This window comes from Enoplosus armatus, chromosome 20 (assembly GCF_043641665.1).
Source record: "Enoplosus armatus isolate fEnoArm2 chromosome 20, fEnoArm2.hap1, whole genome shotgun sequence".
Classification (NCBI taxonomy): domain Eukaryota; kingdom Metazoa; phylum Chordata; class Actinopteri; order Centrarchiformes; family Enoplosidae; genus Enoplosus; species Enoplosus armatus.
The window spans coordinates 13,160,332-13,186,774 of NC_092199.1; the positions used below are offsets into that span (position 1 = coordinate 13,160,332).

General features: G+C 41.9%; 4 protein-coding genes across 4 annotated transcripts; 2 read left to right on the forward strand and 2 right to left on the reverse strand.

Moving 5' to 3' along the window:
• Positions 1-1,804: 1,804 nt before the first annotated feature.
• On the reverse strand, positions 1,805-6,190 carry faap100 (FA core complex associated protein 100). The gene is made up of 8 exons (XM_070927685.1): positions 6,035-6,190; positions 5,807-5,925; positions 4,756-5,648; positions 4,258-4,396; positions 3,222-4,149; positions 3,000-3,122; positions 2,263-2,349; positions 1,805-1,936 (listed from the first exon to the last, which is right to left on the reverse strand). Exons 1-8 carry the CDS (start codon positions 6,188-6,190, stop codon positions 1,805-1,807), a joined length of 2,577 nt encoding a protein of 858 aa, XP_070783786.1.
• A 552-nt stretch (positions 6,191-6,742) lies between these two features.
• On the forward strand, positions 6,743-9,948 carry birc5a (baculoviral IAP repeat containing 5a). The gene is made up of 4 exons (XM_070927436.1): positions 6,743-6,907; positions 8,047-8,156; positions 9,430-9,547; positions 9,696-9,948. Exons 1-4 carry the CDS (start codon positions 6,800-6,802, stop codon positions 9,786-9,788), a joined length of 429 nt encoding a protein of 142 aa, XP_070783537.1. The 5' UTR covers positions 6,743-6,799; the 3' UTR covers positions 9,789-9,948.
• A 666-nt stretch (positions 9,949-10,614) lies between these two features.
• Positions 10,615-15,450, forward strand: tmem235b (transmembrane protein 235b). The gene is made up of 4 exons (XM_070927630.1): positions 10,615-10,792; positions 10,935-11,015; positions 11,167-11,304; positions 15,221-15,450. The coding sequence occupies exons 1-4, from the start codon at positions 10,615-10,617 to the stop codon at positions 15,448-15,450; spliced, it is 627 nt and encodes a 208-aa protein (XP_070783731.1).
• A 2,704-nt stretch (positions 15,451-18,154) lies between these two features.
• LOC139303804 (uncharacterized protein C16orf52 homolog B-like) lies at positions 18,155-26,044 on the reverse strand. Its single transcript, XM_070927659.1, has 3 exons — positions 25,939-26,044; positions 19,767-19,979; positions 18,155-18,473 (listed from the first exon to the last, which is right to left on the reverse strand). The coding sequence occupies exons 1-3, from the start codon at positions 26,042-26,044 to the stop codon at positions 18,289-18,291; spliced, it is 504 nt and encodes a 167-aa protein (XP_070783760.1). The 3' UTR covers positions 18,155-18,288.
• Between the last annotated feature and the right edge of the window lie 399 nt (positions 26,045-26,443).

The window sequence follows — 26,443 nt, forward strand, 5'->3', positions numbered from 1 at the left end:
TGTAGCTGGAGCTGAGGAGTTTCACTGCAGGTGTTCCCAGCAGGACCTGGAGGAGTGTCCTCGAGTCAGCAGCTGCTATCCCTGAGAGTCATCTGCAGAGGTTTCCAGGGTCCATTGTTATGTTTGTCAAAGTCAAGTGGGAGTCGAGGAGGAGTTTCTGCTGAGGTTTCAGGTTGCTGAGCTTCACTGTTGTTTCCAGGCTCCACTTGTTAGCTGCCCTGTAGAAACCGCACAAGCATCAGAGATCAATATCTATACAGGGAGCAGAGACATCGCCCGTGAGTCTCCACAAGTCAGGACCTGCTGCTGCTTTGGGCATGTGGAGACCAGCAGCTCACACAGTGTACACCTTGACGTGAGCAGTGACCAAAGCAGCTGGTGCTGTGGTGACAGCTGGAGGTGCCTTCAGTTTCTCACCAGTCATGGCTGCTGTTTCACTGGTTTGCTTTTTTTGGACAGTTAGTGGTCGATGAGATCATAGAGTCTCTCTCTAGACCGGCCACTGCTGCTGCTATGGTACCAGAAGGCTTTAGTACTGTTCTTGTCATGGCAGGAGCAGCTATTTTCACTGTTTCTGATGTCGTGCTCGCAGGAATTTGTGCTGCTTTCACCACCATCTTAACTGTTCCTGCCGTAGGGTAAGCAGTAGTTTTCCATGTTTTTGCCATGACCTGAGCGGGAGCAGACACCGTGGTCAAACTGGGCAGCTGGTCACTGGTAGACCTGCTGTATCGGTTCCTTGTTCTCCTGCTAAATGTTGTGTTTCTTCAATTCCTTATTGAAAACAGTGATTATGTTATTCTGACAAACAGCCACCGACCCTGGTGGGACTGCCCTTCATCCTCTACTTCTTCTTCTTGTGATTAAGAGAATAAATGTTCACATTCTCTAGATGAAAATGATCCAAAGGCAGGAGGAACATCAGGTTCCACTTTTTAATGAAATATAAGGTCCTTCTTTATCATAGCACACACAGAGGTGACACCGTGGGTAGTTAGTGAGTTTACACCGGCTCTCTGTGTTCCTGTGCAGGTCAGGTGAACTGGAAAATCTGAACGGCCTGCAGGTGCATGTTTTCGAATTAAAACATATTTAGTCATTTTGACACAGTGGAAATGGTGGATTCAAATCAGACAATATTTTACTGGAGCCAAGGCTGGATTACCAACGGGAATACCAACTAAAATACATCATAAAACAATTTGATGAAAAATTTACTTGCCATATACTTGCACAACCTCTTAGTATGATTACACTACAGTGTGCACTCGTTCACCTACATCAGACACATCAGGAGACTGTGAACCAGAGGACCTTCACCCAGCTGTGAAACAGAGATTTTCCATTTGGACTGTAAGTGCATATATTTTTACTCCACCTGAGCTCTTCAGTCAGCTCGAGCTGAATGTAATGGTTTGTAAAGTGAAGTTGAGCTGAAGCACACAGCTAACAAAAAATGGTTAGAGCTGAACAACATGAGCAATAGCAAAACAATTATGAGTCACATGAGAATAACCATGGCGCGGAAAGAGTTCACAGAAATACAATTAATTTATTGTCATGTGACTGGAACCAAAAAATTGCTCTCCTATACATCCGATAATCTTCAGTCATGCCAGAAATAAATTATTTTTTGTATGGAATATAAAAACAGTAATGGCCATTTACAGTGATACAAAAGTACATTTAAAATAGCGATCACCCTTATGGACATTATTTTTCAATCAGCTTCAAAGACAGGTTGCATAACACAGAACAAGGCCTGGGGCAGCTGTGTAGGCTCGGCTGGAAAAGAAGAAAAGTGTTAAATTACAAGGAGAGGATTTTCTCGGAGTTCTCGGTAAACGCTGAGAAGAGATCGGGTCATCTGCCCCGTAGACACGCCCACGCCAAACACCCCTGAGACTCGACTCTGCTGGATCTGCTGCAACAGGTGCTGACAGGAGAGGAGGAGGAGGAGGAAAGAAACTTTAGAGGTAAACACAATCATAGACAATGACAAGAAGCTACTGGGTGCATCACTGTGGTCTTCTAAAAGTCTCGGGCTGATTGGGTTGATTTCTTCTTCTGTCTGTATTTAATAAAAATAAAAAAACTGGACTGAAAATAATGGAATAACATCACTTTGGGCTTTGGGATTTGCGATGGATACCTATCATTATGTTTATAGGCTAATTACTCATTCATGTAATTGATTACTGAAGAATAAAGACAGATGATTAGGTGATAATAAGAATTAATTGTCAGTGATGCAGGTCTTACCTCGGCCCGCTGCAGCGCACGTCTTAAACCTAAACTCTGGGCGCTCTTTGTGGCAGCAGCCCTCTCAGGAGCCCTCTGCAACAGAGTCTGTGTGAAGGAACGGAGCACACAATGAATCTGACGGAATTTCACATCAAACTTGCATCTAAAAAGCAGGGATACACATAATTATCAAGCCTAGAGAGATTGAGCTGAGGCACGGCAGTCTAGGATAGTCCAGTGCTGTCTAGTCCCAGCTACAGTCTAGTCATTGTGTGTGTGTAAGGGGATGATTTAGGTCTCTTAAGATACAAATTGGCAATGCCACAACATGTTTTTATCACTTAGTCCTTCCATAATCCTGTAGTATGTACTGTGACAGATTGATATTTTTTACATATTTTCTTTTCTGCATTTAAAAAAAGTTTAACTTTGTAAAGTTGAACAAAATAACATTTTCCAGCACTGTATGGAACTCCTCTCTCAATCTGTAACTTGCACCAGACAGCCTCTGTCTTTTCTTTTTCAGGGCGAATCAAAGCTAAACATCAAGCAGTGGAAGCTGCTTGGTTGCTTTGGAAACACGATAATGAAGAAAAATCTTTTCAAAAGTAAATCTTTAGATATGTCCTCCTCAAAAACATCCATCACATCTGTGACAAGTAGAACAAAAAAAGTCTGCAAATATCGGCCAAAACTCAACCTACTGTGAGTTTGTGTGAAACTGCTGTGAAGGTTGTCAGTGGGTGTGTTTGTACCTGTACCCGGCGCAGCACGGCGTGGTGCAGTCCGCACACTGCTGCTATAGATGAGCTCTCAACACGAACCTCCACTGTGGTCAGGGACTCCTCCTTCCCCACACTCTCCTCCCCTACATCCACCTGGAGAACAAAATGAGCACTCGTCCGTTTTCTTCAAATAACACAAGATCAAATATGCAGGGTAGCCTTCTGTGAATATAAAATTAGATCATTCGTTACCTCTTTTGCAGTCAGTTTGACTGTGTGTCCGTTTGGACCTCGAGCATGGACCACTGAGCTGCTGAGTGCAATCTCGTCTCCTCTGCGTCCCGTCTTCACTCCACCAGGACCTTCAGACAACAGCCATTCCAGTAGAGAAAGACACACGTTTTGGGGAGCCAACTTTGGCCCTTGAGGGTCCAAATCTGACACCAGCGTGTCCCTCAGTAACTCTGACGACACCCGTACATTTGCTGAATACTGCTCTCGCTCAGGCTTTGAAGCACCCTCTCCTCCCTCCGCCCTTCTGCTGCACCCGATCCAGCGTGAGCTTACAAAAGCTTGGATGGTATCCGCTGTGGTGCTGTTGGACTGAAATGGGGCCTTTTTATGAGTTGCTGTGGGACTGTTCACCTGCAGTGTGTGCAGCCAATCCACTGTCAATGTATTCAAGGGCAAACTGAAGCAGCTACTCTGCGAATCAGAAAGGTCTGCCGCCTCATCTCCCAGGAGACTTGACAGTGAGAAGATGAGTGAGCAGCTCACCGTCATAGGGAAGGATGCGTCGCCTGCAGCTGCTAGAGGCAGTGACACTTCTAACGTCTCCCCTGGATAGAGATTGTGGAATGGGAATGAAAAATTAGTGGAGGAGCTTTCCCCTCCGGTGCTGGGAGAATAGGACAGAGGAAACACAGTAATGTTCAGTGTCCAGCCTCCTTCCAAAACATAAGGACTTGAATTATCCAGGACACACGTCAGGTTCAGGGAGTCTTTCTGAAGCAATCTGCTCCACTTGGTCATGGCATGACATCTGATTGGCTTCTCCTGGATGGGAAGATGTTCCTCACTATTTGTGCTGGCTAATAGCAGGAAGCTGATGTTAAGCACCTGATTCAGGTGCCTCAGGATTTGGTTTTTGGATTTGATTTTGGTTTTCAGCGCCGATGCTCTAAAGGGAAAACAAGGAAAATCAAATTTATATCAACAGAAAGATAAAGATAACTACTAATGAATGTATTATATCAAAAATCAAAAAAAGAATCATGTTTGGGTATACCTGTCACAAACACCCCCGATAGCAGACAGGAGGTCCCTGACGCTGCGGCCCACCGGCGTGGACAATCTTGCGTCCTCTCTGCCCGCAGGTAAGGTAATCCTCTGCAGCTGCCCTCTGACAGACAGCCCCAGCAGCTGAACTTCACCTGGTATGTGAGGGAAAAAACAAAAAGTTTAGTCTTTAAACAACAACAACACACAAAGACGTATACAAGATAGAGGTAGTTAAGAGACTGAGGCTGAAGCAAACATAAAGGCTCAGTTCATTCATTGCGGCTAAACTCGAAGCATCTTAGATACAGAATACAGAGCAACAAAGTCGTTCAGAAAACTCTCTTATCACACTAGTGATATCAATTTATAATCAAACACGCTTGTCTGCCACGTACGTCATGTTAGACTGTTGTTTAGAACTGCGTTATTACACCTAAGTAAACCATAACATATCTATTGCCTAACTCACACAATGTTCTTCTATGTTCGGCCTGCGTCTGCTTACCTGCAGTGCTGCATGTAGGCTCAGCCAAGGCGATGACTCTACACACATTTAAGCTGGTGGGGGTTTGGAGGGCATCATCGGTCTTACTGGATGACTCTTCATCCCTCTCTTGGTTTTCTTTCCCAGATGATCCCTCTGATAGATTCAGTCCCAGCAGGTCTGACCCAGTGCTGTAGTAAAGACAGCTTTTATCCATACAGCCACACATCACAGGCCCCGACACACATCTCTCAATAAAACCAGCTACGTTTCCCCCTCCATCTGGCCCTCCCTTGTCCGTTTTGATCAGCACCATTCTCCCTCGTTCACCCACTGCCACCAAACACTGTGCATGTGCCGGACCCGTTTCCACGACAACAGATGCTCCAACAAATACGACCGGCTGCTCAAGGTTATGCAGGACTCTGGGCCGTGATCCTGGGGGGCGCAGTGGGAGGAAACACAGGCACCCATCTGGCAGGCCACAAAGGATAACCGGTGATTTGGCAAGGGCGGCGTCAATCCCAAACAGAAGTTTGAAGAGGACCGGCTCGAGACGGACTTGGCCGTGAGTTAAAGTTGCCTCTAATGAAGAAGTGGAGGAGGAGGATGGTGGTGCTGTATCACTAGAATGAACACAAATCAACACAGGCCTCCTTCTCATTCCTGCGTGTACAACACCAGAGACCAGTGGTAGACTGAATGACCTGAGCATCTCATAGCTGCTGGACGCTGACTGCTTTGGAGAATTGTACAGAGTCATCATCCAAGACGTGTCTCTGTGGGAAACAGTCAGGAGCACAGAGCCGACGAGGAGCAGCGATAACACCCCTTCTTCTGGAACAACAAGAAACTCAGAGGAGATTTTCAGCTCAGCTGGACTGGAGGATGCATCAGCTGGGGAGCTGTGAGCTCTGCAGAGGTGAGAGGTCACAGGTGTAAGAGGCATTGACAGGATTCAATTGAACACATTTTATACAACACATGGGCAATTATTCGGGGACTTGGAGGAACTGAATGAACCTAACTATTGTGAATGTAGTAAAATTGGACTGAATGTGAAGGTGCATACCTGGAGAGCAGAAATTGTAAACCGATACGATAAACTCCGCTCCCACAGGCTGCGTAGAGGAGATGCTTGTCATGATCCTCAACCAGGTCACTCACAGGACCAGGAAACTGGAGGACAGCCTGCAACAAAACACAGAAAATATGGATGAAGAGTTATCTTTACCACTTGACCAGCACAGAGTGGAGCTTTGCAGAGTAATTGGGATGCTTGATCAATGTAGTTACTTGCCGTGAGTTTTCTCTCCTGAATACTGAAGACACAGACCTGGTCACTGCCAGTGCAGAGGAAGACATCTGTCCCAAAACCAAACTGGACTTTCGGTGTGCATGACGTTCCTGAGAAGCCAAACTCTGCCCAGGTCTCAACAGCACACCGCCCTTCCATAGCCACAACACCGAAGAAGAGGACACTGTCTAGTCAGCATATGTAACGCCCGACACACTGTTAACACTGTTAGGGGAGTGAGGGATGTTAAAAGAGAAGGTTTGTGGCAAAACCAGACGAGATAATCCTGAACCAGTTGCTGAGGATGGGACGCCCTCACAAACTTCCGCGCGTCGCGTTTTAGACCAATAACCGCAAAGAACTACATTACCCATAGAAAGTAAACGGAAGTCTGATGCCAGACGGCGGGTGTGGGTTCTTTCTGGGCTCAGTGAAGATGGCAAAGGACGAGAGGAATGTGTTCTATCTTCTTCCGAAAATAATGTATTAAAGATGTATTTTTTTTGTCTGAAGTTTTAGCGCCATTAGCCTATCGCCAGTAGTAGTCAGGACAGCCGAGATCACTGGGTGGCGTAACTGTGCACTTTTCATGTTGTGAATCCATGAAGAAGAAGAAAATACGGGACACACGTGGTCTTCATCCGCCAATCAAAACAGTCGAAGTGAACATTCGCCGAAATTTGAAAACACCCTTTAGCTCGGTGGCTTTAAGTGGTGGTAATAGGTTCAAGCTAAAGTTATTGACATTTATTTTAACACCATAAAACAATGGACCCTTGCAACGAAGAGGATATCAAAATGTATTTTTATGAGAACAGGCTGAAAACTTTCGAGGGGTGGCCATTCGACGAAGACTGTTCGTGTACCCCGGAGAACGTGAGTGAATATAAAACGGTTGACTCTTGCTACGGTTAGCTAACACAACAACTGTTAGCTCTAAAGCAAGAAACAGCTAATATTCAAATGAAATACGCTGTAAACATAGCTAGGGTTCAGTTTTACCGCTAAATTAGTATATATTCACCCTAGGTATTGGAATATTTTAATTTAAAGTAACGTTAGCTCGAAAGATGAAGCTGAAAAGTTTGAATTTGAAACGTTACAGTAACATTTCATAGGTGGGTGTCAACTGTAACAAAAAATGTGTTGTTGCTTATATAATTCAGGTCGCTCTAATTTGAGGTAAACTAACAAAGCAAGTGCTCAAGATTATTGTTAATGTTATTAGCTAATTCCCCCCCGGGGGATCAGTAAGGTATTTCTGATTCTGAGCTATGATTTTACCTGCATAACTAACTTGGAGCTCAGGCCCACGAATGGCTTAAGTCAGGTACTACAGATATGATTAATATAAATAGGGCTACAACTAATTTTTTATTTTCATCGTGGTCTAACTTCTCAGTTATGTTTTCAAGTATAACCATTGAGTTTATACATTTTCAGAAACAGGAAAGAGCAGCACATCCTCACATTTAAAAGGCTGAAACCAACAACTGACATTTTGGGGTTGTACCTAACCATTATTTCAATTATCACGTAATCTGATGATTATTTTGTCCATTAATCATTTGGTCTATGAAATGTCAGAAAAAAGTGCCCATCACAATTACCCAGAGCCAAAGGGGGCATCTTCAAAGGTCGTTTGTCTGACTGGCAGCCCAAAACTCAGATATATTAAGATATTTAATTTACTATGATATATAATCGAGAAAAGCAGCAATTCGTCTCTCACATTTGAAAAGCTGGAACAAGAGAATGTTTTGGGTTTTTGGTTGGAAAATTACTGAAACGATTAATCGATTATCAAAATGTTGATTATTAATTTTCTGTGGATCTACTAATCAGTTAACATGCTTATTGTTTCAGTTGTGGCAATAAAAGATGAATAGAACAGTATAGTTGTTCATTAATTATCTGTCTATCAACTAGTCAATTAATTGACTAATCATGTCACAGCTACAAAAAATGGCTTCTTTTTTTTTTAATGTCGTCTGTCTGTTCATTTGTTTCTCCAGATGGCCAAAGCTGGCTTCATTCACACCCCTTCAGATAACAGCCCAGACATCGCCATGTGTTTCTTCTGCCTCAAAGAGCTGGAGGGCTGGGAGCCAGAGGATGACCCAGAGTAAGATAACCACATTACCAGGCTCATGGATCACAAATGCAAATAAAAGGACAGGAGATGTGTGCAGCTTCATTTCTTTATCAATTTGAAATCACCTTATTTTCCTAATTAGTCTAATTCTCTAGAGAAATAGGTTGGTGTTGTACAAAATATAATATGATTCAGCAGGGTATAAAGACAGATAGCTCACAACAGAATTATAAAAACAAATACTTAAGTAATAGTATGGGGACTTGTGAGAGACAGATTTAACAAAGCATGGTCAAATTTGAGGAAGCATAATGCAACTGGATAGCACCTATTTTAGATCCTCTCTGCCTGGTAAACAGCCACGTCTTTCAAACTCCACATTCTTCAGACTTCAGAGGACATATACTAAACTGTTTTTGCAGGCGAGTGGTACTCCACATGACTAATAAACTGATCATTAATGTGTAAAATCAATGTAGTGTCTTAACAAGGATGACTGGCCGTGTGTGTGTGTAAATTCATTTTTGAGGCAGCTCTCTTGACCTGGGGACGTTTTCCCCTCTTTGGCTGACAGGTAACAAAATCTAAATATAATGTCCAAAGACTCTAACGATAAAGGACCGCTTGCTGAAGCTGATTAATGAATGATTTTTGTTGTGACTAAGAGCTTCCGTCTTTTTCATTTGGTGTGTGTGAGTTTACTTGTGACCTCTCTTCCATTTCCAGTGAAATTTTCCACTTATGTTGTTATAATTCACAAAACTTTCCTCCTTGGTGTGTTACATCATTTGCAGTGTTTGCTACTGATGAAGCAGCACTTAAGGCATGAACTCTTTGTTACTCTGCAAATATTTTCTTTATATTCATGGTCACTGAAATGGCACCGCTCGGGTTACTGTGAAATTGTCACAGTTGTTGAACTTCACAATATGATGTGTATTCTTTAGTGTTTACTTGCGGTTTTCTCCACAGCAAGCAGACTTGCATTGGAAACCAGACTGTTTACTCCTCGCAGAAACCTTAAGGAAATACAAAGAGGTGTTCCAGGGCTATTCAGAAAATGCCATGCAATTACACCACAGCCACAGTGGACGTCTGAAACTCTGCTGAAACATTCTGAACAGGAGTTTCCCACATCCATATTCACTTTAAGTGATGTCCTTGGATGATGTAGAAAAAGTACAACAGTGCAGTCATTCTCATGTCCATTTTGCATGGTACAATGTCCATTCCTTCCTAATGGTCCTTGACATTAAATATGTTTCTCCTCATCATCACTCTTTTTTTTTTTTGTTGTTGCCAGAAAGGAGCACAAATCTCATTCACCATCCTGCCACTTCATCACGCTGAAGAAGAAGGTAGAAGAGCTGACTGTGGAGGAATTCTTCAAACTACAGAAGGAGAGGCACAAGTTCATTGTTGTACGTTCTTCAGAGGACTCCATAACTTTCATTACTGACTTGCTTAATGCATAATGTGTCAATTGACTGTCAATTGCCAAAACCCTAACCCAACATATTTTTTCCAATCTGCTCTTTTATCCTCCTTTTTCATTTCCTCCACTCACAGAACAAATCCTGTAACGAGGCCATCACCAAGTTTGAAGAGGCGGCCAAGTTGAGAAGAGCAGATATCATCAAGACGGCGATGGGTGAAGAGTGACACAAGAATAGATGCTGATGAATGAGATGGGCGGTGTGTGAGAGAGTAATTGTAGCTGGAAAGCAACTGACTGCTTTCTCCCTGAACTCATTTCCATGTTTCCTTCATATGCCTTCATGTCTTCTGTGTAAAACTGTACATCTGTCCTTTTTTATGTGTTCTGTTTCCATGTGATCTGTTTTTATTCATTAAAGATATTGTTTTCTGTACATTTAGTTATTTATGGGGGTGTTTATTCTGATGGGAAATGTACTTGTGTGTAGCCTCTATCTAAGAGGAAAGCTATACAACCCATACACTGAAAAGGTTATTGTGTTCCTTCTATGCCATCTTTACCATGAAAACTATTAGGGGGTGGTAATTTATTTGGACGTTCTTGGGTTGCTCTGTCCATTGTGGTGCTGGTTTACCAACCCCTGTAAGATATGAGGGCTGTGTGTGTATCCTTATTCTGCCTCCTTTTGTTTTGTTTAAGCGCAGCTGACTTTCCATATTCTTATTATTATCCATCTCGTGCGTAAACGTGTGTGCGCCTCCCAGATAAATCCAAGTCCCTCCCAGAGAGAAGCGGCTGCGGCTCGCTGACACTGTTCTCCTCTTGCAGCTCCGGGACTCGAGTCATTCATCCAGGGATAAGTTGGATCTCCGTCTCCATTCTGTAGATTTGAATTAGCGCCTCCTCGGGAAACATCCTGGACAACTGATACTGTGCGGGATGTTCACGCCTCGGAATGAATGAAAGGCTAGATCAACACGAGAAAATCCGCTTTGCGTTTGATTCAATCCGCCGCCGTTACGCGTGAATTAAACCCTCCATCCGCACAGGATGAAGGTTACCTTTGGCTCCCTGGTGATCTCAGCCGGCATCTGCGGCATCCTGAGCTTCGCTTTTTTGGCGACTTCCCTCGGAACCGAGTATTGGTACATCATAAAGATGAATCCCATGAACCTGAGCGACTTTGAGGACATGAGCTCCCACTCGGGACTGTGGAGCATCAACGAAGGTGGGCTACTTTTCCTTAACTTCCTCCCATAATGACTAAGCTCTCAACCAAGATATTTTTAATAACTTATTAGTGATGGAGTAAACTGACAAATGTCTATATAACTTAAGTGCGTTTCCCCCTTTTTAACCATAACCTCCAGGTGGGAAGACATATGCAGACACTATTGACTCTTTCAGTGCTGACCCCTCCAGATATTCTGAGACTGAGCTGCACATGCTGAGTGAGTCTCTTCTCCTCCAGCTTTAAAGAAACCCCGTGCTCATCATAACACACACTCTGCTAATGAAGTTTCACTATCAAGACGGCCATTACCTCCACAGATGCCCCATAACCCATCTGTTGTTGTGCATGTGGTGTGTGTTTCTACACAGGCATGCACAGTGCCATAGTGCTGGTGCTTCCCTTCAGCTTGGTCCTGTTGCTGTTCGGTGGCATCTGTGGATTGGTCAGCTCACTGGCTCGGAGCCCTGTCCTCCTCACCGGCACGGCCTCCTACTTCTTCGTCTGCAGTAAGTTGAGGTTCAGGTCTGCTCTCACTGTGTCCATCTTCAGCTCCACTGTAGGGCAAAGATCAGGCCCAGGGGTCGAGCTGTTACACCCCAGTGTCTCCTTGTAAATGTATGAGGTAATTACAGTGTGTGAAAACAGTTTTTGTTTTTTGCATCCACTGAGATTTCTTGGCAGCTTTTCAAGACGGATCCATTAAAACAAAAACAAAAAAACCCACTGGCACTCCAGGATGAATCTGTGCTACTAGTGTACCTACTACTACTGGTAACACTTCAAGGAGCTTCAAAAAGTAGAGCAGGGAGTTCCCATTTACACAGTACGGACTGTGCAGTCTCACAACTACTGTGCCAGTGTTTTCTGTCCAGAAGATAATGTGTCTTTTATGGCAATTAAGATTCAACGGTGGTTGAAGCGTTGAAATTACACATTATTTCCAGTAAGGTAGGAGAGATGGTGTTAATGAAAATGACATTAAGTGCAAGAGAGGTACGCATCAATGCTGCTTTGGATCATTTACCTCAATGTTACATAAAGCAGGAGCCATTAGGTGGTGGTATAAAGGAGAGAACGGTCAATTGTCCCGACACATGCTGTTGAAGATCGTTTTGCTCAAATGGCTGCATGCGGCGAGGAACAGTATCCTTCAGTATGGGTGCTCTCCATCTCTGTGCAATGCTCTCACCCCTTTTCTTTCAGTGTAAACAGCATTTTCCCCTCATACGTTTAGTGCGACAGTGGTACCTGTGCATGGAAAATTACTCCCACTGCTTTAGAAATGAAATTGAAAACTGTTATTCTTGGGGTTGGACTTGGTCACACAAAACACATTATTTAACAGATAATGGCATGCAAATTACAGCAAGGTCCCTTTGTAAGTAACTATTTCATTTGATGTTTTAGTTCTGATGGAAAACAGAAGCAGAATGATCAAAAATAAGATCAAAAGAGCCCAGAACAGGTACCATTTCTTTGTTTTGTTGGCTAAGATTAGAAAATCAGAGACTCCATTCATACTAGATTTAATGCACTGATGATATTACAGAAGAAAGTGGCAAACACTAGAAAGCTTGTAGGAATGTATATATGGCTGGAGTGTTGCAGTAAAGGAAAGCCACGTGGTTAATTTGAGCAGACGGTAGCACTTTATGTGCAGGGCTGAAACTGACCTCCGTTATCGTTACTGACGCCATGTGGTCCCAGTGACGGACGTTTATTACCACCCAAGACTGATGGGCTGTTTGATTTGGTCACATTGGTCAAGTATGCATGAACGGCAGAAGTGTGTGTGTGGTGTTGTTTCTGTTACATCAGAAGCGCTTCATCCTGTACTCTGTCTGAAGGATTATAAGAGCTTTTATTGGTCTGTGGGGAGGCACGACAGTGAAGTAAAATTGACTTGGAAACAACTGCATCCCAAATCTGCGTCCCTCTAACGTCTTGTGTTTCATTTCAGAACGACTGAAAGAATGAATGAAGAATGACATGACATGACATGTTCATATTGTAACAATACTGTTTCACTCTTTCACTCTGCTAAAACTAAAGGACGATATTGAAATTGATTAATCGTAATGTTAAGATGAAGTCTGAACATCAGGAAATCTAAATCAAGTTCATAATTAGAGTGAGAATAATTTAGTTAATAGAGCTTGATTACTCATCCGTTTTTTCTAATTAGACTTGCTAGTTACTCACCAGAGTCTTGTTTCTTTTGGTGTGTGTTTAAAATCTGTTCCACAAAGGTAACAGAATAAACGAAGAAAAGCTGTGTGTTTCAAAAAAGGGAGTCATGAGAATAAAAATGAAATTAGAAATACAAATGGTGTTTGTGTCACAACTAAAGAGGTCATATAGATTTATCAACAAAAATAACAATAACGGCTAGCAAAATCTCTTTCTATACTATGCTATACTACTATACTCCTGCTCCCTGTAAGCTACCACACACCTGACTTCATGATAATTATTTGACTATCAAACTAATCCTGTAAATTTGGGTTATTGGGACAGTTTGATTAGTGTTAACCATGTTAAAGCTATTATATTGACCTGGGTATTTACAGTAATCAAGTTATTCGTGTGCACACAAACAACAGTGCCTGAGCATCTGGCTGAGCTCGTCCCTCTCCTGCCAACGCCTTATGACCTCCATAAAGAGGGCCTTGTGATGGAGAAACACATACTCAAAAAAGACTCTTTATAGTCCCCCTTTAACAAGCAGCACATGGCAATGTGTGGACTGAAATAAAGGCTTGAATTAGATTGGAGCTGTCGTGAACTTGTTGACTGTCCGACTTTTAAAATATCCCACCCTCCCCAAGACAAGGCATTTCTTTCTCTTTGGTGTCTCTGTTGTCCCCCTTAAATCTTTGTTCAGCCTTCTGCTGCTCCTTAAATTTATATTATATTTAATTTACTTGATGTAGTAACATTCTAGAGTAAGTATTAAATGTTTAATGCCCAAGCATTTTTGGAGTGCATCCTATACAGTATATATATAAACTGATACTTAGAATTCTCTGTTAATTGCTTTGTTCTGTCTTCCTTCTGTTGTTGCAGCTACTTTCCTCACCAACCATTAAACAGCCTAATGAGTATTTGCCTGGGCTCCCTGCAGGCTCGTTCCATTCAGCGTAAATTCAGGTTTCCTCTGAAATGAGACCATTTACAAAGCGCTTCCATGTTGAAAACCTATCCACACTTATAACAGAAGCAGAAGTACATGTTGTGATGTCACTGATGTTGTGTAACTGAACACAAACATTGTTGTTATTATTGCTGATGCTGTCTACATTACAGAGCCTGGAAATCTGAATCTATTGTGACCAGTTACAGCACCAGCAGGACGAGGGGTAAAAACAGATTGTCAAACCTTTTGTGGAAGTTTTAGTTGTTGTAAGTAGTGAAAGTATTGAACAAATTAAAATTATGACTCACTCAAACCACAAGTGTCAACCTCATGGTGGCGCTAGAGGAAAAGTCAGAGGATCACCAAGGTGGTGGACAGGCTGACTGATTGACACACCAACACGGCCATCTTTCGAGCCATCTCTCTCCATCCCTGGCTAAAAATGCCCATCACAACTTCCCAGAGCCCAAACTGAGGCCTTGCGTGTTTTTGATGACTGTCTGAAAACAGTCCCAACCCCAAAGATATTCAGTTTCCTATCATAGAACATAAAAAAGCAGCAAATCCTCACATTCAAGAAGCTGGTACCAGTGAAGTTTTGGTACTTTTGCTTTAAAAAATGGCTTAAATGATTTATCAATTATCAAAATTGTTGCAGTCGTTGCAGTGAATCAACTATTAGTTTCAGCCCTGGCAGTAGCACTTTATCTGAGACGGTTTCTGGTCTGTTTCTCTGCTTCTCTGCTCCTCACCGTGAACTGCAGAAGAATGGGATGCAGCTTCCTCATCAGCCTGTAGCACCTTGGGGTGTAATTGTAATAAAAGGATTATTAGTCCCACCCTGGGTAGCCTCTGTGCTCCGCTTGCATCCCCTTATAACCAGTAGCAAGCTGTCAAAATTAAAAGGGTTTCCAATAGCAACACTGTGAAACTTGTGAGGACCGCGTGCGTCTCTGATGACTAGGTTGTCATGTAACCAGACAACACATGCGTCAGTATGTTTCCTGTCTCTCACAATATGAGATTTTGGGTGGCTAATGGCTTGATGTCATTGTTGGTTTTATTGATGAGCCCTCAGCACAGAGCACTGACTGGTGCAAATTTCCGTTTTATAATTGCTTGTGCATTGCCTTAAGAAGTCTCGAGTGTTCGTGCATGAAAACATGAATATATATATGAACTGTTTGTCCATTGATAGTGTGTGTGTGTGTGTGTGTGTGTGTGTGTGTGTGTGTGTGTGTGTGTGTGTGTGTGTGTGTGTGTGTGTGTGATGCATCTCTCTCCAGGTCTGCTGACCCTGTGTGGCGTGAGCCTCTACATCATCTACTCGTACCAGGCCCTGGCTGAGACGGAGAGGCTGGTGGGGCAGGAGGGTCTGGCCCATATTCAAATCTCCTTCGGCTGGTCTCTGGGTCTGGCCTGGCTCTCCTACTGCCTGGAGCTACTCGCTGGCATACTGCTGCTCATAGCTGCCCGTATGGCCAGGCTGCAGAACAGCAGTCCCACCGTGGCCTGACACAAGCCTCCACAGTGGATCCAACACATTCAGGATGTGGATTGAACTGTACTGGACTGTATGTGTTGCTGCCTTGTGGTTCTGCCTTAGAACAAGGTAACAAACAATAGCTGGATAGTATTAAGGCTTTGACTAAATGCAAAGGTTGAACTAAAGATGATTTGGACTGTTTTAAAAGAGCAATTACGCCCCCTTGTGGCGATAAGTGGCTCCTCATATCCACTGTCAGTGCACCTGACCATGTTGATTGTCATACTGTAGTAACTTCATCTGTGCCAAACTAAACTAGACCAGCTTACAAAATCACATCATTTCATGTTACTTTAAATCTATAGATCCATTTTTATTCTCGCAATATTTCACATAAACATTGGCTATATTTTAAATCATGCAGATTAATTTGATGTAAGCTGTATTTGTTTGTTGAAAAAGTGTTGTATATATTGCTGTGCCGTGCTAGTTTACATGTTTTTCTATTGTAAATGTGTAATAAATATTTCTTTTCATGTGACTGCAGCTGAAAAACGTTACGACTTATTATGTGTATTTCGAGCCCATTGATCTCTACACAGCAGTATCTGTATCATACAGTGTTCTGTCTTAGTAATCACTTTTACCTGTTACTTTTATCTGATTAATGCGGTTAGTGTGTCATATAGTTAAAGTGTCATGTTGGTGTGAAATGACTCACTTGCATTAATCAAACTTGAACGTCAGATTCTGTTTTGCTGTTTGTGAGCAATAATCTTGCTCCTAATGTGTGCATCCAACATGCTCTTATCTTTCGTATGCTTAAAAAAACCTTTATGTAATGCATTTGTGCAACTGATTTTTCTTTGAACATTTCATCCGATCATTTTCTGAAAAACCTCTTTCAAAGATGATATTTTAAAGTATTTGTGTCAGTTGTCAAGTCTATTTCTTTCTGTGAGTATTGTCAATTAAATATGTCAGTTTTCCACCGTAGAGAGATTGAAGCTACTCATCACTTTGTGGCACCAGAACAAACGTCGCTCTCTCCTCCTACTTTGTTTGTTGCCCTGAAAACTGCAACATTTGCAACAAAAAAACACACAAAGACAAAGCAGATACACTGCAAAGGCTTAAAATAGAAGTACTTGTGACTGGGAGATTTGGTTCGAAGGTCAAAGTCAGTGAGCCACACATTACCAAATACTTCACTAAAATGTTCCTATGGCAACCTATACATCTTGTGCATCTACACAGACAAAGGATGAAAAGTGGGAGTGAGATTCTGCTCTAAACAAGCTCTGCCTCGTTGTTGCAGACAAACATTAAAGGCAAAAAGCATCTGCAGAAAACTGAAGATTCATTTTGGCCATCAGAGGAACATGTATCTATGTATTTGAACTAAAAAGCAGCCTTCGTTTTTAGCTCTAACCTTAAGATGCTTGACGTGACTGATTGTTTTCAACCCAGAGACAAACCATGTAGTCCTCCAGCTGGAGTTTAAAGATTAAGGAAAATAACAAAACAAACAGCAATATGTTGGTTTTACAACATCATGTCTGAATTAAGAATATAATTACATTTCTTTTGCGTGATGAAGCTTCTTAACTGCCACTAGCTCGTCTGCATCTGGCCGTCTCTGACAGTAAACTGTTTTGGATTATAAATAATTACAGTAATGTGGTCCTGAAAGAAATTGTTAAAATAAATTGATGAGACCATCCGTGTTCCAATGAGTAATTTTTAATGAGATGAGATCCTCCATGCTCATTCAAGAACATCACAGTGCTTATAGAAAATGACACAGACTGGCTGTCTGTTCATTTATACAGAAATGAAGTTGGCATCAAAGTCTCAAATGTATAAAACAAACTAGTCATAAGTTCAGTAATTTCTTGATACAGTGTTTAAACTGGAAATGTTCAAAAAGTTGAATAATACATTCACTACATCACTAAAAATAACAAAGCTGTAACAGAGAGACCAGAGCAGGAGAGACCTGTTGGTGGGAGTCTTGCTCTAGTGCTCACCACTGATCCTGCAACACGTCCATGGATACAACTTTACACTCACTCACCCCCATAATGATACAGAGAAGAGCTGGATTTAACACAGATAGCCCATTTTACATTCCAGTTTGAACATTTTTATGCTAAATCATTTCATGTATCCAGAATTTTAGAATTAATGCCATGAAACTCAACAGTATTATAGTTACTTTAAGGTTAACAGCTCTTTAAGGCAAAGTGATCCACCACACATATTAATGGCAGGGAAACTCTGGGATACATTAGGCCTTTTAATAAAAAATACCTTTACAAAAAAACACAACCGAACAGTTAAACAAATAAATAAAATGTGGCCAGAATGTGAAACGTCATCGTATATATTACAGATTGTTCCATGTAGCTGTGGTCAGGGAAGAGCCTCCGTCCTATTGGAGGTGACTGGCCCATATTTGGTGCTTTGGCCAGTATCAGGCCTGACATCAGTCTAATCTCAATATGTGCATCTTGGTTGATGGGATGAAGAGGAGCATCTGTCATTAAATCTTAAGATGGCGGATAAGTCCTAGCGTTTTAATCCATTTCCATCATGGTTTTTAATATTCTCCCATCTGTTCACCACTTCACCCTTGTCGTTCCGGGGCGGTCGATGGTGAGGACCATTGGATGAAACGCAATGATTTCGGCCCCAGTTACGAGCGTCGTGACAATTCGTCCAAAAAGGAAAAACGCAAACAGGTGCTTCTCAGTTTTGTTCTACTTCGATGATACTTCCAACACTGCCACGGAAGAGTCCGTTCTAACAAAGGTTGCCTCCAATGGCTGTGTTTCTCCAAAGATACAAAAAGAGGAGGAGGGTGTGTCAGCCGGGCAAGCATACCTTCCCAGCAAACAGCAGTCCCACTATGGTGAAGAATATGGACAGAACGAAGAGCACGTAGGAGGAGCCCACCACTGTGTTGTTGGGGAGCTTATACGGCTGTCCTCCAACCTCGTTGATGTAGAAGCCGATTGGGAATATGAGGGCAGCCATGCAGAACAGGACCACTGGGACAGAAAGGACAGAAAGAAGAGCATTAATAGTGATTCCCAACTACTTCTGCAGTTGCCAGGGAGCATGAGGAAAGACTGCAGAGTAGCTCAACAAAGAAGAACTTATCTAATTATCCAAATATCAAATCAGCTGTACCACCTGAATACCTCGTGTTGGGAGTGCATGAGAAGTAGTTAGCAGGCCAGTAGATGAGTGGAAACAGTTAAATGCTAAATGTGTTGACATAGATAAAAATAGTTACATTAGCTAAAAGTAATGGATAAATTGTGAAATAACTAAAGGTATTGGATAAACTGGTTAAAAAAAGATAGCTACAAAAAATAAACAGTTAAAATTGTTAGCTATAAGTAATGGATAATTGGTTAAAACGGTAAGACTTGAAATAGTTAGATAAATGACATAGTTGAAACAAATGGCGGTGTAAATGAGGGTACTTCAGTACAAAACCAAAAACACTTCTGGGGAACTTTACTGCCCTTAGGGCAGCTTTCAGGTATTAAAACGTGTGGAAAAACTGTCCTTGGAACTAAGAACTGCCCCCAGTATTGATGGTGTACTCAGGACAACCTGCTTCATATTCTTCTATATCTATGCTCTGGTCCTCACTAATAGACAAGCTCTGTCTCTTTGCTGTAAAAATAGGAAGCAGCACATCAATTACAGCTCCTCGGCAGTCACTTTGTCAAGATGTTCATTATTACCAGACTAAAAAGCTTTTGCTGAAATGAAATGTGGAATTCTGAGGTCAAGGTAATCTCCATTTATTTCATCTGAGATTCTCAAGCAGCATCTCTTACCTTCACAGGCACTGTATAAACTATAAAGGGCAGTTTTGCCTCCTACTGTTCAGTTTATTTCTGACCTTGATGTGGTACTTTACAGCCAAAAAGTTTTAGCGTGACATTTAAGCAACTTTGCAGCTTTGATCTTCATAAATCCCGTCAACGGCTGCAAACTGGACACAGACCAATTATGTTTACCAAGGTCACGGACGCTTTATACCAAAGGAAGAAGATGCAAAAGATATAATGCTGAGACATCCAGTCTTCTAACACAGAACATTTAATGTTTAAGATTGTCTTCGACCCTGGAATGTCATTTGCTAAGAGAGAGAAAATCAGTTCTTTCTATACACGGTGTGGATTGGACACTGTATGGACATGGAGGTGCATTCCTATAAAAATATTGATACTATTGATTCAGTTCCCACATGGTGACACGCATCACCTGAACGCATCACAGAGACACACTTGTGGGCGGAATAAGAGGTGACAGTGAACACCTACTCCCTGTGAAGGCGATCCATCGGGCGTATCGGGCGGCCTCGCGGCGCCAGCGCGACATCACCAGCAGGCCACAGGTGGCGGTGAGGGAGATGATGCCCAGGATGATGAAGAAAAGCGTGATGATCCACTCTGGAGGCAGCTGCGGGGGGATGCAGGTCCGGTCTCGGCCGTGGATGGTCTGGCACTGCCGGATCAGACCCACAGTCAGAGAACCTAGATGGAGGCAGAGAGGAATAAAAGACGCAGCAGTTAAAAAAAACTCTTTCCTGTTGGATCATCAATAAAACGACAAAATCAGAGAGTCAGCTGTCTAAAAGCACTCCATTACCAAACTGGCTCAGACAAACCACATAAATCTGCAGTTTGTAGTGATGGGCTAATCGCTACAAGCGACCCCTTTCACCTTGTCATTTGATACATTGTTACTATAAAAATATTGGTTACAGGCGCTTTGATATTGTAGAAAAATACACCTGGGTTTTCGGGGGCTTTTAACTTTAAATTTTTTGTTTTTGTAATTGTAAGAGATAAGACGTTATCCAGGCTCCACAGTAACATCCATCATTCCAGATGGTATTTTAGCATTATATGAAAGGCAGCTTATAGCATACCGGCATAGCATATCTCAGTAACATATGACATAATTTGTTCATATGTTTAGTCTGGCTGTAAGACATGATGACCTCCCAGGAGACCCTCTGATTCCCCACCATGGCCGAGGGCCGAGGAGCCTGTTGGTATGGAAACGCTCTGATGGGTTGGTGTGCCAGCGGCAGCAGTGACCCCCAGTGATTCATGCGTGACGTCAAACAGGTTCAGGCTTCTGGCATGAACCACCAAAACATTGCAAAGAGAGAGAAACTGTCACTGACTACATAGAAGCCTCCACACAACACAGAGCACCTAAATGCAAAATTAAATCCTCCCACACCTTCATTTATTCTTTTGTCTCCCTCCTTTTCCTTACTTATTATCTTCAGCAGGCGGTTAGTGCCTGCCAAGCAGACACAGAAGAAAGAGGAGCTTTATACATTTTATGGAATTATTCAGGGAAATTTAAACCTGACTGAGGAATTAACATAATTGTCATGATGGCCAAAATTACAAGTAACCAATATCACAAAGAGAGCAGGAAAAACACAGGGAAGCACTGAAACATCTTTTAATTAGGAGGAAAATTAAATGAAATAAGCTGCTTTTGAATAAACACCTGGTACTTAAAGCCATTAAGACCCCCTCAATTTACATTTAACTGTTTAGTATTTTAAAAGTACATAATGTGTAAAAGATGTACAAGTAAAATTATGGATAAATACAACAAACACAACAAAACAGACGCCAGATTTTATCTACGCTCGAGACAATCCTAAAAAGACTTCCCACATAATGCTACTCCCATATCCATTATGCCATGAAAATAAAAATCAGCCCTTTAAATATTTATTGTTGGCTTGAGATGGCTGCAGTTCCCGTTCATGGATGCTGGGTGATGATAGGTCCAGGCTGAAGGGAACATCAGGCCTGCACCACATCCTCCTGCAGGCTGACTTATTCCCCCTATACACAGGACATCCTGTTCCCTCTCAACACATCCTCTCATACCGCAGGGTGGGGGACAATGTAAATAGTGCATTCATTTCCCAGCATACTGGACTCCATGGCAAAAAAAACATGCCATTATGGAAAGTCGCTTTTGTTTTTAATGAAAATATGATTAAGAGAGCAATATCTTAAAAACTTAAGTAACAAAAATGAGTGACTATGAATAAGAGCCATGACAGCATAATAATCTAATAAGAAAGAGTGAAAAGAAATGAGTAATTTTACTTTATATGTTTGAGAAGATCTACACATGCCTTCATTTTATAGGAGCCACAACAACTGTATGTGTTTGTCTGCTTACGAGTACTTCACGTATTAGTACTGTATTATACAGGGAATTAAGACTCGCCGTACTGACAGTTCCCTGTGATGTTATGGAATATCGTATGAAAGGATTCAGTTCAAGCATTTGCAATAGCTGACGATTATAATACTTATAATCAAAGATCAGTAATATTATACATGAGATGTCCATGATAAGACAGACCCATAGAGTCCTGACAGTCATACTGTGGCCTTACAAAACTAATACAAGACAGAGGCAGTAGGAAATAGAGCTGGTGATGTTTTCATTTCTCAAACAAGGATTATTTGTTAAAACGGGCTAAAGGGAGATGAGGAGAACAAAGGACTAGACCAGTTTAAACACAGTGTAGAAAAGGGTCTTAAAATTGCCCTGAATGCAAGTTATTCAGCATATGTTTTTTGACCTTTACTCATCCAGAAGGGGTTCAGTGCCTTGAGGGACCGGCAATCTGCCTTGCTTTTTAAACATCATATTTTTGATACTGAATCATTGAAAGTATCATTCAACAACTATTGGTCATTATTTAATATTTTAAAAGGTAACCAGAAATCACAAAAAAACATATATATGTGTATATTTAGATGGAGTATTAACTAACTGCAATACATATTGAAGCTGCTCCTTAAAAACTGAGTTGTATCCAGTGGTGGAGGGGATTCCCGTCCCAAGTACCTCATGGCATTGATTTTATTTGTTTACCTCTGTGAGCCTGCCAGCTGTGACTTCAGCTGTTTGCCAAAGCCATGGTGTGCATACTAGCCAGCACTCTGTGTGTGTGTGTGTGTATGTGTGTGTGTGTGTGTGTGTGTGTGCATGTGTGTGTTTTACAAGTGGACAACCTTAACCTGTACTTAGTGAACACTTTGCAAATTCAGACACTCCTGCTGCTTCAAATCTCTCAACACAACACAAGCACACAAACACACCAAGCACACATGCTCCTATTGGTGCACAGTTCCACACACACACACACACACACACACACACACCTTTTGACTTAGGTCAGTTTTGGGGACATTACATTCATTTCCTAGACTTACCCTAACCCTAAACTTAACCACTGACCCAAAAACCATCTTTTTCCCATTTGGGGATGCGGTTTTTGTTCCCAATTGGACAAGCCGTCCCCAACTGGTCTTTAGTCCGAAATGTGTCCCTGAAGGTAGCCTGAGTCAGAAACAAACACACACACACACATAGTGCTAACAGGCATGCATACCGACCAGTGGATGGCAAAGCTCTAGGAATGATAGAGCAGCTCATGAAAGCACCAGTGTTTGAACAGCAGCTCTAATAAACTAAAGCGATTCTAAACGATCATGATAACTAATAAGTTATCAAAGTGCATAGTCACAGTGAGCTTGGGCTTATCAATGAGTGAGAAAGTTTATTCTGTTTTATTCCCCTTCCTCTTCTGGGTGTTCAAAAAATCTGGAGAGCCAACAAAATATATTTATCAGAGCTGGTCTAAGTGCAGAGGCACTGTTTGAGAGAAAATTCTGAAACGCTCTTTCTCTTCATGTTTTTGACTTCTACGCATACACTAAGCACTCCCGGCCAAAATAATATACGTCATGACGGAGCCTAAGGAGCTTTAATTCTCCAGGTGGGAAGCATTACTCTCCCAGGAGGCCTAATTAAAAGTAACACATCTTCATTCCCAAACAACACTTCCCGCCTTCAGGAAATTACTACTCGGCTAATTAAACAGGAACGAAAGGCGTTTAGTACAGTAAGTATAGTCACTTCCCACCATCGTGTACTATGGCAAATGGGAGGGTAAAACCCTCAGAGTGTGAGTTGTTCTGAAATTTTGTTTTATGACGATTGAGAAAAAAAAGATTCAGCGCGTGATTACTCATTTAATTATGCAAGAAAAAGCTGCTTTTTATGTACTCAACTTGCAGCTGCAGTCAGTATTATTTTTACACCAAATTAAATCCCGTAATAACCACTCAGCACGCCTGTTACATGCTTATCTCTGCTCCGCTGTAGCGTTAGGATAGAGGCTGACAAGAACTTCGGGCAGCTGTGCATATATACTGTAGTGCTTTGTTTGTCTGTTGCATCAGTTTTAGTCAATGTTTAGCTTTTGGACTTTGCAATAAGCAGAGAAGCTGACTGTAAGTACAAGACTGTATTCACACACTTTAATTCTTGGGTTGATGTACAATCAATGAAATTTGCCTTCCCACAAATGATAATTATTGGCTGTGATATGATCATATTGGTGATAACTAATTCAATGAAGAACAACAGTTGACACTGATGTCAGATGCCAGATGCCGGATGCCAAATCATCAGTAGCTGTAAATCAGGGTTAACCTTTCAGACCAAATCATTTGTCCCTAGTGGTGCATAATAAATGTTTTTAAAGCTCCTGAAAATATCATTTCAAATCTTAAGTATTCTCTATAATATTAAATACCCGTGACTAAATACTAAACAATGAAAGTTCAAGTTAAAGAAATCATCCATTAGTTACGATTTGTTAGAGGGGAACTCCGATTCTACTTGATCCGTCAATTTGGTTGTGTGTTTTATAATTTCTACGCTGATGATACACAACTCTACTTATCCGTTAGGCCCGGTGGCATCTCAAACTTAGCTACTCTCAGCAAGTGCCTGGCCGAGATTAGTAACTGGATGTCTCAAAATGTTTTCCAGTTAAATCATAGTAAAACTGAGGTTCTGATCAGGCCTCCACTAACATCCTTGATTCATTGGCTACTAATAGGAATTCTTTTCCCAAAAACCTAGACTTCTTTGTTGGCTACCAGCTGAAATTTGATAAACACGTCAAGTCAGTTGTTCAGTCCTGCTACTTTCACCTGAGGAATATTGCTAAAATTCGCCCACTGTTATCTTTCCAGCAGTTGGAAATGCTTTTGTGTCCTCGTGCTTAGACTCTGTTACCTGGTTACAGTTAGTCCAAAACTCTGCAGCAAGATTACTTACTAAGTCCTCATATCTCACATCATCCCGTTTCTGATGTCACTACACTAGCTCCCAATTAAATTTAGGATTCAATAAAAGATCCCCCACCTCATCTATAAGGCTTTGAATAATCTTGTTCCACAGTATATTACCAAACTGCTATTGCCTTATACTTCTGGTAGGCCCCTCAGGTCCTCTAAACGAGGCATGCCAGTTGTACCTTGTTCCTGACTGAAAACAGGTTCTCAGTCCTGGGTCCCAGGTGATTGAAAAAAGTATTTTTTAGGGCCTTTAAAGTGCTCTGCACTATAATGACAGCATTTATTTACAATATGAGTGGCTCCTAAGGAGAAACCCCTGACACTGTAGGTGTCACACTCCCTATTTTATGTTGAAAGACAGGTGATGATGATGATGATGTTGATGAACATGTTACAATAAATGCCACCTAGCAGATGGTGAGACAACATTCGCAACATATAGTAGTTGTCACTTTGTAGTATCTAAACTTTGGCACTTTGGTTACATTTGCCTAACCTTTGCTGAACTCAGAATCTGCATTTGTCACATACGATCAGCCCTCTGTATTGTTGCAGTAATTACTGTTTCCTTCCCTTTTTGTTTGTCTCCAATCCTCTAAAACTGTGATTCCCAACGTAGGGTCGGGACTCTCCACGGGGTCCAAAAATAAATCTGAGCAGTCACCAGATTAAAGTACATTAATTGTACTGCACTGTATTTCTTTTTGCTGATACTGTATATATCTTGCTGTTTATTTTATACATATGCACATTACCCTGCAATGCTAAACTACCTTCTGTTGTCTCAGTATCCATACGCTGACAATGAAGTTGAATCTAATCTAAAATGAAAGAAAGAAATCTGTTTCAGATAGTTGTTTTTTTTACTTTTCTCTAATTTCTGCTTTTTTGGAGTGAAATACTGAACACTTTCACCTGAGAAGGAAAATTCCCTGCCTGCAACCCATGATCACAAAAAGGCCAACATCTGTGATGACATTACTTCATCTTAAGGGGTCACAAGCTCAAAAGGTTGAGGACCACTGCTCTGACAATTTAGCAGTGTTTGTGTGCAACTGTTGCCTGTAGGTTTGTTGATATTCAGCTGAAAACATTACCTATCCAGAGTCTGAGCACACTTTTAAATGCAGACATAGACATAGATGTCTGCAAAGCCTCATAAAACCAGTGCTGATGGACAGAGGACATTTTAGATTTAGAGTTTAATTTCATAGCCAATGAACTGACCTCCTATTAAGAACCATAATTGCACTTTTTCCAGAACAAAGTGCCAACAACAACCTACCAGCTGAGTCTCCGGTGCTGATCCAGTCCGGGTTGGCGATGCTGGCGATGGCGAAGATGTCCGCGGCGAGGAAGAGGCATCCTGATATCACGGTGAGTTTATCCATGTCGGTGGACACAGGTGGAGGTCAGAGTGTTTTTGTGCCACTATCTCACCTAAAGGGAGGCGGGACATTTAGAAGTCAGCAACATAAACCCCTATCTTGTGTCCCATCATCATCATCATCATCATCCCAGCCAGCGTTAAGGAGAACTCGCGGTGATAGTGAAGGGGTCGCTTTGATCCACGATTTGTCCGCACATCGTGTTTGATCCCATGCAGGCTGTTCCCTCAAAATATCCCCTTTCATAAGTCCTCCAACAGCCAAGCCTGGTCCGACCTGCTGGCCCTTCTCCAGCCCAGGAGGAGAGGATCGCTGCCCGGGCTCATGTGTTGCTCAGCTCCGGATGCATCCCGGTGACATTTGCAGAATTTACGGAGATCGTTTGCTTTAATCGCTGATGGA

What these genes read in the sequence shown, in the direction of transcription:
- faap100 (XM_070927685.1), bottom strand. Translation starts at nt 6,190, where the DNA reads ATGGAAGGGCGGTGTGCTGTTGAGACCTGGGCAGAGTTTGGCTTCTCA. An exon ending in ATCGGGGGTGTTTGTGACAG is followed by an intron (nt 4,150 to 4,257) that starts GTATACCCAAAC and finishes TTTTCCCTTTAG; the next exon opens with AGCATCGGCGCTGAAAACCA. An exon ending in GTGCGCTGCAGCGGGCCGAG is followed by an intron (nt 1,937 to 2,262) that starts GTAAGACCTGCA and finishes CTCTCCTGTCAG; the next exon opens with CACCTGTTGCAGCAGATCCA.
- birc5a (XM_070927436.1), top strand. Translation starts at nt 6,800, where the DNA reads ATGGACCCTTGCAACGAAGAGGATATCAAAATGTATTTTTATGAGAAC. An exon ending in GAGCCAGAGGATGACCCAGA is followed by an intron (nt 8,157 to 9,429) that starts GTAAGATAACCA and finishes TGTTGTTGCCAG; the next exon opens with AAAGGAGCACAAATCTCATT. An exon ending in AGAGGCACAAGTTCATTGTT is followed by an intron (nt 9,548 to 9,695) that starts GTACGTTCTTCA and finishes CTCCACTCACAG; the next exon opens with AACAAATCCTGTAACGAGGC.
- tmem235b (XM_070927630.1), top strand. Translation starts at nt 10,615, where the DNA reads ATGAAGGTTACCTTTGGCTCCCTGGTGATCTCAGCCGGCATCTGCGGC. An exon ending in ACTGTGGAGCATCAACGAAG is followed by an intron (nt 10,793 to 10,934) that starts GTGGGCTACTTT and finishes CATAACCTCCAG; the next exon opens with GTGGGAAGACATATGCAGAC. An exon ending in CTCCTACTTCTTCGTCTGCA is followed by an intron (nt 11,305 to 15,220) that starts GTAAGTTGAGGT and finishes ATCTCTCTCCAG; the next exon opens with GTCTGCTGACCCTGTGTGGC.
- LOC139303804 (XM_070927659.1), bottom strand. Translation starts at nt 26,044, where the DNA reads ATGGATAAACTCACCGTGATATCAGGATGCCTCTTCCTCGCCGCGGAC. An exon ending in CAGCACCGGAGACTCAGCTG is followed by an intron (nt 19,980 to 25,938) that starts GTAGGTTGTTGT and finishes GCCTCCATCTAG; the next exon opens with GTTCTCTGACTGTGGGTCTG. An exon ending in ATGGATCGCCTTCACAGGGA is followed by an intron (nt 18,474 to 19,766) that starts GTAGGTGTTCAC and finishes TTTCTGTCCCAG; the next exon opens with TGGTCCTGTTCTGCATGGCT.